Consider the following 9,174-nt stretch of genomic DNA (forward strand, 5'->3'; position numbering starts at 1 on the left):
GTAACACTGAAAGATCAGATATGAGCTGTGGTGGCATAGTGTTTAGAGTGCAGTACTGCAGGCTACTTCTGCTGACTGCCGGGTGCCTGCAATTTGGCAGTTCAAATCTCACCAGGCTTAAGGTTGACTCAGCCTTCCATCCTTCCGAGGTGGGTAAAATGAGGACCCAAATTGTTGGGGGCAATGTGCTGACTCTGTAAACCGCTTAGAGAGGGCTGTAAAGTACTGTAAAGCGGTATATAAGTCTAAGTGCTATTGCTATTGCTATATAGGCATAAACCCCTGAAAATTTATATTCCTCAGTCTAAATTTTTTCTTGCTGTGGTTGGTCACCAGAATGTTGAATCATCTTATTTATTATATGTCATCAAGACATTCTTGACTCCTAGCACCCTCGTGGATTTTTTCCATGATAGCTCTTAAACTGGTCTTTCAGGTCTTCCAATACAAATCACTATTTTTTTTATCCAAAGTTATTCTATAAATTGAGTAATATGACCTGGATAATACATAGCCCAGACTCTGTCAGTGGTTATGTTTGCACTATAGGTAGTCCCCGACTTACGACCACAATTGAGCCCAAAAGTTTTGTTGCTAAGCAAGGCAGTTGTTAAATATGTTTCGCCCATTTTACAACCTTCTTTGCCACAGTTGTTAAGTGAACTACTGCAGTTGTTAAGTTAGTAAATGGTTGTTAAATGAATCTGGCTTCCCCATTTGCTTGTCAGAAGTTCTCAAAAGATTTTCACATGACCCCAGGTTACTGCAACTGTCAAAAATATGAACCGGTTGCCAAGCATCCGAATTTTGATCACATGACCATGGGGATATGGCAGCAGTCGAAAGTATGAAAAACGGTCATAAGTCACTTTTTTTAGTGCTGTTGTAACTTCAAATGGTCATTAAGCAAATGGTTGTAAGTCAAGGGCTACCTGTAACAACTTTTCTGTCATAATGTTATCAGCTATAATTTTTACTTGTCTGCCATCAATATTTGTGAACTTTTGATATCTTACTTTTACCGAGTCACCCATAATATGAAAGTAGAATATCCCCAAGAACAAAGATAATATTTTAGTAATTAGGGTCCTGTTCAATACTTCAAATATTCTTTTTCTGGCCACCATAGATAAGAAAGCCGACTGTACAATTGCAATGAGTGATGAAGATTTGCTGTCACTGATGACGGGAAAGATGAATCCTCAGACCGTAAGTAAAAAGCAAAATAAATTATACCACGTTCAATATCTCTATTACTTTATCGCAGAGGATTAATGAAAACAGCTTGCCTTATTTTCCCCTCAAAATTATTTTAGATTAAATGAGAGTTACATTAATTCTTGTGAGTACATACTTATTTATTTTATTTGCTTTTCACATTTCTGTATCGCCTTCAAAGAGGGACTCTAGTTTAGCTTAACGTTGCTTAAATGTGGTCCACAGAGGCTACTTCCATAAATACATTTTGCTTTTTTTTTTAAATAGTGAATTTTAGTGAAGGTAAAAACTAAAAAAGAAAAGAATTTTAAAAATACTCTTTAGAATTTTTAATTCTCTTTTTCTAATTCTCTTTAGAAGGTGTAGAAAAGAAATAAAAAACTGAAAAATGTTTACTTCACCATTTCTTCCCCGGAAGTCTCAATAATACATTTTTCAAAGTAATTTCAAATTGGCAATAAATTAAGAGTGGATTGGATTTTCAGTATCCTGAACAATCTTTTTAAAAATCCCCCTGCTGTCAATTATAATTTTAGATTAATTATGGTCAAAATGGCTTCTTTATCCAGACCTCACTGAAAAATTATTTTGTCTAAAGAAGTAAAAAGGTTTTCCTTTTTTATCAAATTATTTGCTTCATCTCCCATTTAAATAAATTAGATCTGTAGACTGATTTATACACGCTTGAAAAAGATCATTTTAAAATAAAATCACTATTTAGCCTCAAATTATTTGGCTTCCATCTTAAAAGGCATGATCTTAGAAGACATTTTATTTAGAATTGAATGAATACATTAACAAGTGAAACATGATTCTGTTTTTTTTTTAATCTAGGCTTTCTTTCAAGGGAAGTTGAAAATTTCTGGGAATATGGGCATGGCTATGAAGCTACAGAATCTACAGCTCCAACCAGGAAAAGCTAAGCTTTGAGCCACTCTGACTTGGCCACTCTGACTTCGAGATGGAAACTTGGAAAACAAGTTCCTTAAGAACTAGGCTGGAACTAGATGTTGGAAGTAGCATGTTCTCCAAATACATGTATTTGACTTTAGCTTTCTTGAAGCATTTGTTTAATTGAAATTTTGGCATTGCCTTCCATAAAATCATTACAAAGTTGGTAAAATATTAACATTAAAGTATCCAAGACTATGTGGTATGTAATAGACTGATGCAAATCCATCCAAAATTACTTTTCAAAGTGCAAAATGAGAGTTCAATTGGCCGTATTTTTTTGTACAATTTTTAACACTAAGAACAGCAGCAGGAAAGAAAATGTGGTTTGTTGGCAAAAATGTCTCCACAGTTTCATTTTTATTCTTTTATATTTGTCATAGCTGATTAAGAAATACCCTTGTATTTTGGCTGGAATCTACTGAGTCATTTTAGACAAGGACAAGTAGAAGGGTTTTTTCCCCCCCTTTGGCTGATATATACATATATTTGTATATAAAACCCGCTGACATAACACAAATGGCTATACACAACCCATTTTTTTTCCAAAGGTGATTTGGAATTGTCAGGGAAGTATTGAAGTCCAAAGTTCCCACAGTTGCATAGAATTAAGTATACTTTTCTTTGGATGTTACTATCTAAAACAATTTGCTGCTTCCTAACTTGCAAGGATTGGATTAGAAATCAATTTGTTTGCATTAATGGAGCTGAATAAGACAGCACTAGTTGTAATTAATATTATTGTAGTGCTTTTCTGCATATTTATAAAGACAATGATAAATACTTTTTAAACACTTAATTGGTTTAATTATGATATACTTAGATAAGGAAACTGATAATTCTTTAATAAATTCCTTTATAATATGCTATTTTTTTAATCCATTCTGGTTGGAGGTAATGTATTCTGTTCTGCAACTTTCTTAGTAAATTTAAATCAAATCTTCTATTTGCATCTGTGGTTTCTTTTTTTTTTTGTCATGTTCATTATAATAAACACTCAGAAGTAGTATAACTTAATCATGTTAAGCATGAAAACAACACTTTGCACAATGAAAAGGGTTGTTTTGCATATTGGATTAAAAATAATTATTTATATAGGTTACAAAGATTGGTGTTACAATTCATGGGGTATCCATCTTAAAACAAAAATTAATATAGGCTTTTAAAACAAAGTAATGAAGACTCAGGATTAAAAAGTATATCTAAAACCTTTCACACTTTAGATACCTCTGTACATTTAATAACACTTCTACCAAAATAATTTTATACGCTACTCCTGTGACTGGTACGAGATCTCTCTATTTTCTTTGAATGTTTTTATAGTGTGCTGTAGTAGATTTGAGAATATATATTAATAATATATTAAATAAGATATATAGATGATTATGGTTGAGAAACATTATGTTAGACCAGGGACTGGTTCCATGGAGGGCAGTTTTTCCACAGACTGAGGTGGGTGGGTGGGCGTAGCTTTCCACACTGCCTGGATCCTGTGCAAATGAAGCTTTGCTTATGCAGCCCAGTTCCTGTTGGGCTTCAGAGAGGTGCTGGTCTGTGGATTGGGGACCCTTGCATTAGACTATAACTTTCATCAACACCAGTCAGCTGATAAGTCGTCTTACCTGGAAAAAGATAAAAGACTGGAGTTTCATATCTTCAGGCACAGATTAAACAAGAATTATCCATAGATAGCTAATGTGCAATATATGTACTGTAAATATTTAGTGTGATGGAATCATGATTTTATGAAATTGTGGATCAAAATCATGGAAGGCTAAATATCACATGGGAAAGACGCTGAAGTACTTGCGCAAGACCAAAAGTGCTGGAGATCCCTTGCTGCCCAATATCCTCCTTAGCATGAGAGCATCTAATGCTAATGATAAAAATATTTAATATATTTTCTCATTTTGCTTAAACATTAAAGTTCACTAAATTATTTTTTCTGACCAAAATCGATAGCAAATTGTCCTATGGTTTAAAAATGTATTAAACTGTGATCAGGAGAATGATTTAGGAACACTGCAACACACACACACACTACTATATTTCCTGAAACATGCTGTAAATATAACATTTCTTTATCTCTAAAGTAATTCTATCGATACTTCGTATGAAGCTATGGTCAGCATAATACAGTATCTCTAGGTGGCGCTAACTCACCTTTAGCCAGAATAGTTATATGTGCAAGAAGTTCTTCCTTGAATAACTCAGGAATTTTGCCATTTTAAATTTGCTTAATTTATGCTTTGTTTTTTATCATTGCTGATTCCAGTTATAAATGGTTCAACTTGCATATCCTTCATTCCAAGTTGGCTTTCACTTATGTAATCACCATTGACCAATGAATCAATTAGGATCAGGTTTTGTCTAGTCCAGGGGTTCCCAACCCCTAGGCTGCGGCCCACTACAGGACCTTGAGCCATTTGGAACCGGGCAGAAGTGGTTGGGGAGTGTGTGCATGTGCAGCCTCACTTGTGCGAGTAGCGGGCAAGCATGTGTACACTGCATTTGTGCAAGTGGCGAGTGTGTGTGCCACCAGTCGTGCAAATGGAGCTGCATGTGCGTGCTTGCCTACTGTTCATGTGGAACTATTCTCTTTGGAATGCCAGTTGCACTGTGGGATGAGTTGCTTCTCACACAATTTTTTAAAAAAATTACATCTAGTCTTTCCCAATCAAGGAATCCTCCAGACCTCAATTCCCAGAATTCTGAACATTGACCCAGGATCACCTTGACTAAGGAATTTTGGGAGGATGTCTAGGCCAGTGGTGAAATCCAGATTTTTTTACTACCGGTTCTGTGGGCGTGGCTTGGTGAGTGTGGTGTGGCTTGGGCGTGGTTTGGTGGGTGTGGCAGGGGAAGGATACTGCAAAATCTCCATTCCCTCCCCACTCCAGGGGAAGGATATTGCAAAATCTCCATTCCCACCCCACTGGGGCCAGCCAGAGGTGGTATTTGCCGGTTCTCCAAAGTACTCAAAATTTCTGCTACCGGTTCTCCAGAACCTGTCAGAACCTGCTGGATTTCAGCCCTGGTCTAGGCCCATGATGGGGAACCTATGCCACGTAAAATCTGGCTGCATTTTAGAATGCAATTCCCAATCCTGTCTGCATTGTTTAGGAGTTACCTCCATCATAGTTCCAGCATCTGTAACAACAGGCACCAATAGCTAGAGAAAAGCTGCCAAAGGGAAAACCTGCCAAAATTATATCATTAACCTGTCAGAGGTATTTTTGTGCCTTTACATATGTGTTTCCATATTTTACAAATTGCACTGCCCCATAAACCTTACCAAAGACAGGTTGCTTTCAAACTGCTTTGGGGTCCAAGAGGAGGGGAAGAAAACGGTGTCACTGATCATTCAAATCTAACTTAAACTATCATTTAAATCAATGATTGGGATTGCTTAGCTGCTAAGGTAGTTAAGAGACTACAGTATGAGGCTGACTTCTTTTTTTATTGAAGGGGAGCAGACACTGGAGAAGGGGCAGATCCTACAAACTCTTAAATACTGTATTCTAGAAGCAGTTTACAGGCCAGGGTGCTCCATATTCTGAACTATCCGTGATAATAATGTACCACAGGTTAATTCAGCATTGGCTAGAAACCTTTTCTAATATTTCTAGTATTTTGGGGATTGAATCCCAAAACTGGATGGACATTTCCCCCATTTTTTCCTATTAACTTATTTAGTCTTCAAATATAGCTGTGATCTTAGGTAGTTTTAAATACCTCAAGCTTATTAAAAAGTTTAATACATCTGATCTTGTTTGTACAATTGCTGATATATTATACCATGACTGTATAGTGATTTGTCACTGAATTTTGACAGTGTGTGTTTCCAGGGGGCCCAGAGGCCACACACTGTCTACTCATTTAAACTTTCCCAAATACAATACAAAGACACTTTCGACATAATCTAAACTTAATGTCTAAAAATGTAGGACAAATGCAAGGGAGGAGGGCTGTATCTAGGAAATCCATTAACTGAGGATTATCTCTTCAATCTTAATACACTTTGTTTCCATAAAATGTACTGTATTCCCATCCTCTGCCCTTGATTCATTCTCTTTATTGGGTGTAAAGATTTCAGGAAAATTATTTAAATACTACACAGTAGAAGATACCTGTGAGGCTACAAACAACCAGAAATAAACATCTTAATATATATAGTTTCAAAGACTAGTGGTCAATGAAATGCCTAACAGGCAAGGCAATGTACAATTCTGAGACTCTGACCTTCTTACCTTTGTCAGAAGACAAATAGCAGCTCTAGAAGCAAGCTTTCTAAGGTCTAAAACCAGAATTATACAAGGAGAAGCTACACTCATCCTCATAGACTTTCTTTGAAGACCATCCAGAATTTTACCCAGGGTGAAATGCAAGATCTTTTCCAAAAGGCAATCTGACTTTCTTGTTCTTTTCCTTCAAAATGTTTCACTTCTCATCCAAGAACATCTGAAGAAGCTTTTTGGATGATAAGCGAAACACTTTCAAAGAAAAAACGAAGAAATTCCATTTGCCTTTTGGAAAAGCAGCTTGGGAACTGGCTTTTATCTATCAATCCTTAGAAGGCTCAGAGTCTTAGGGATCGCCTTTCCCAAGTGTATTCTGTCTACCAGTTTATAAACCTTGTAAATAATAAACGGAATATACAAAATAAAAATAAACCAAGTCATAAGCTTGCTGTTTGTGTGGTGCACATTCCCTACCAAAGAGAAAGGGAAGAACTAACAGAATTTAGCATCAATTTTTCTTCTTCTCCCTTAGATTTTAGGCCAAGCTTTTCCTTGTTGCCCATTGCAGTTTGGAGGGAAATGAATTGGCTCAACTGTTGAAGAAAAAGTACAGTGTGAGACCACAGGATGTGAAACCAATCTAGGAGAAACTCAAACTTCTTGCACAGAAAAGCTCTTTCTCTCACACCATCAGGTCCTTGTGATTTTTATTATTTATTTGTTTGAATGAGTTCTATAGCCATCTCAGCAAATGACTTTGGATGGCAGAGATCAATTGGCAGATCTGAATTCCCCACATAATTCAAGCTAATCTTAAGGCTTCCTCACTATCTCCTTCTCTTTTTTGTATGGTCCCCCAAAGATAGCAAAATAAAACTCAGGTTCACTTTGTTATTCTTCCCTTATCTTTTCATCCCCCTCTCCCCAAGCCACTCTGCTCAAAACTTTTAGAAGTATGTGATTTCAGCTCTCATAATTCCCAGCTAACACCCTATCTGGAGAATGCCAGTTAAAAAGGCTGACAAAGTATTTTGCGTGGTACAAGTCAGTCAATTTTTCCTGTCATTCTCAAATTTCACTTCTGTAGGAAGTTAGCATCCAACCCTTTCCTAGAAGAATAAAATATTTTATGAAATATTAAAAAGGCAGAATATTATGTTTCCCTGTATGAGAAATGGAGAAGCATGTTTTAAAGACAAAACAGCTCCCACTTTCCTGCCCCACCCCTTTGTCAATGGGCCAGAGGCAGAAACTCAACCTTTCAATCTTTGAAACTCATCTGCAACACAATGGGACCCATCTAGGACAGAAACTCACCACATGGCACCTGGGAAGATTACATCAGCCAGGAAGGCTAGCTAAGACCCCACCCCCTGGGAGTCTGACAACCAATCAGAATACTCCTTCAGGGCCCCAGGAAGTTCAAAGCCAGAGAGAGCATAAAACCCAGGGACTCGCTGTATCTCACCCCTTTTCTGTTCAGGAACTCAAGCCATGTGATCCTGTCCACCATTAAACCATCTTTCCAAGCAGTCTCCATGTTTCCAGTGTCTTTTTCCCCACTTAGAGCTGAACCCAGAAGGATACTTCTTCCAACACTTCAAAATAGAATTTTAAGATGATTTTAAAAAAACCATAGCTTTGTCAATCCACTGGAAAAAAATCCAAAATCCATCATTGATAACATCCGTGTTATGACTAGCTTCAGTAAACACAAGGTAAGCTTTCAAGTACCCTTTGTTCTAACGCCCCCAAATACTTTTTTTCTCTTTCTTTTCCATAAGTTGCTTTTGAAAGTAGCATAATACTTACTTTGTCTATGGAGATTCTCAGTCATCCAGGTTATGGGTGTTCTTTCATTGGAAAGGAAGGAAAACAAGGAAAAACAAAGTCTAGTTGCCTTTTGCAAAAGCACCTTTGGGACAATACTCACTTTGAATGCCTGGTGGGCAGAAATAAATTATAACAACTTACAGGTTTTTTTGAAACTGCCAGCAATGAACACAGAAACAAATCATAACATAAGAAATAAAGTGTATGCTGTATTTAGGGAACTGAGGTGCTGGGGAAAAGTGTACTGGTTAAGGTTTCATGTTTTGATGAAAAGTTTCCCACTTCCCAAAACCCAGGACTTTTCTGAACCTTGAAATGAATGCATTTTATTTATTTATTTATTTTTATATGCCGCCCTTCTCCGGAGACTCAGGGCGGCTTACAATGCGTTAAGCAATAGCCTTCATACTTTTGTTTATTTTTATACAAAGTCAGCTTATTGCCCCCACAAACCAGGTCCTCATTTTACCCACCTTAGAAAGGATGGAAGGCTGAGTCGACCTTGAGCCTGGTGAGAATTGAACTCGCAGTAATTGCAGGCATCTGGATGTTAAATGCTGCCTTAGTAGGAGGCATTAGCCTCCTACGCCACTCAGGCTCCTATTTATTCTGCTTTCTGAAATCTAGGTTGCGTGTATGATCCTGGATTCCAGCCTGTAGATGTACAGAATAGAAAAGTGCAAAATACATTTTCCATACTGGGTAGTTTTGCATAAAACAATTGATACATTCGATGAAAGCATTCGTTTTGCTCTTGCCTTTTGGTGAAAGTAAACCAAAAGTGGTGATGGAGATGAAACAACAGAAATTTAAACACAACTAAATAAACACAGTGGATTTCAGAAGGAACCATTGCAGAATCTCAGGCTAGTACTTGAGATAAGAATTTGCATAATTCCCATAAGTATCTTGTCAGTCAATCCAAGGGCTG

The 9,174-nt window shown here is 37.0% G+C and overlaps 1 protein-coding gene across 1 annotated transcript in view; it reads left to right on the forward strand.

The window, feature by feature from the left end:
• Positions 1-3,113, forward strand: part of SCP2 (sterol carrier protein 2) — a 29,918-nt gene extending 26,805 nt beyond the window's left edge. Inside the window, exons 15-16 of the mRNA XM_034415095.3 lie at positions 1,130-1,209; positions 2,053-3,113. Of these exons, the coding sequence (XP_034270986.1) occupies positions 1,130-1,209; positions 2,053-2,148 (176 nt within the window). The 3' untranslated portion in view covers positions 2,149-3,113. The remainder of the gene's footprint in view (positions 1-1,129; positions 1,210-2,052) is intronic.
• Positions 3,114-9,174: the final 6,061 nt, after the last annotated feature.

This window comes from Pantherophis guttatus, chromosome 3 (assembly GCF_059756535.1).
Source record: "Pantherophis guttatus breed Tessera chromosome 3, ASM5975653v1, whole genome shotgun sequence".
In the NCBI taxonomy this organism is placed as follows: Eukaryota; Metazoa; Chordata; class Lepidosauria; order Squamata; family Colubridae; genus Pantherophis; species Pantherophis guttatus.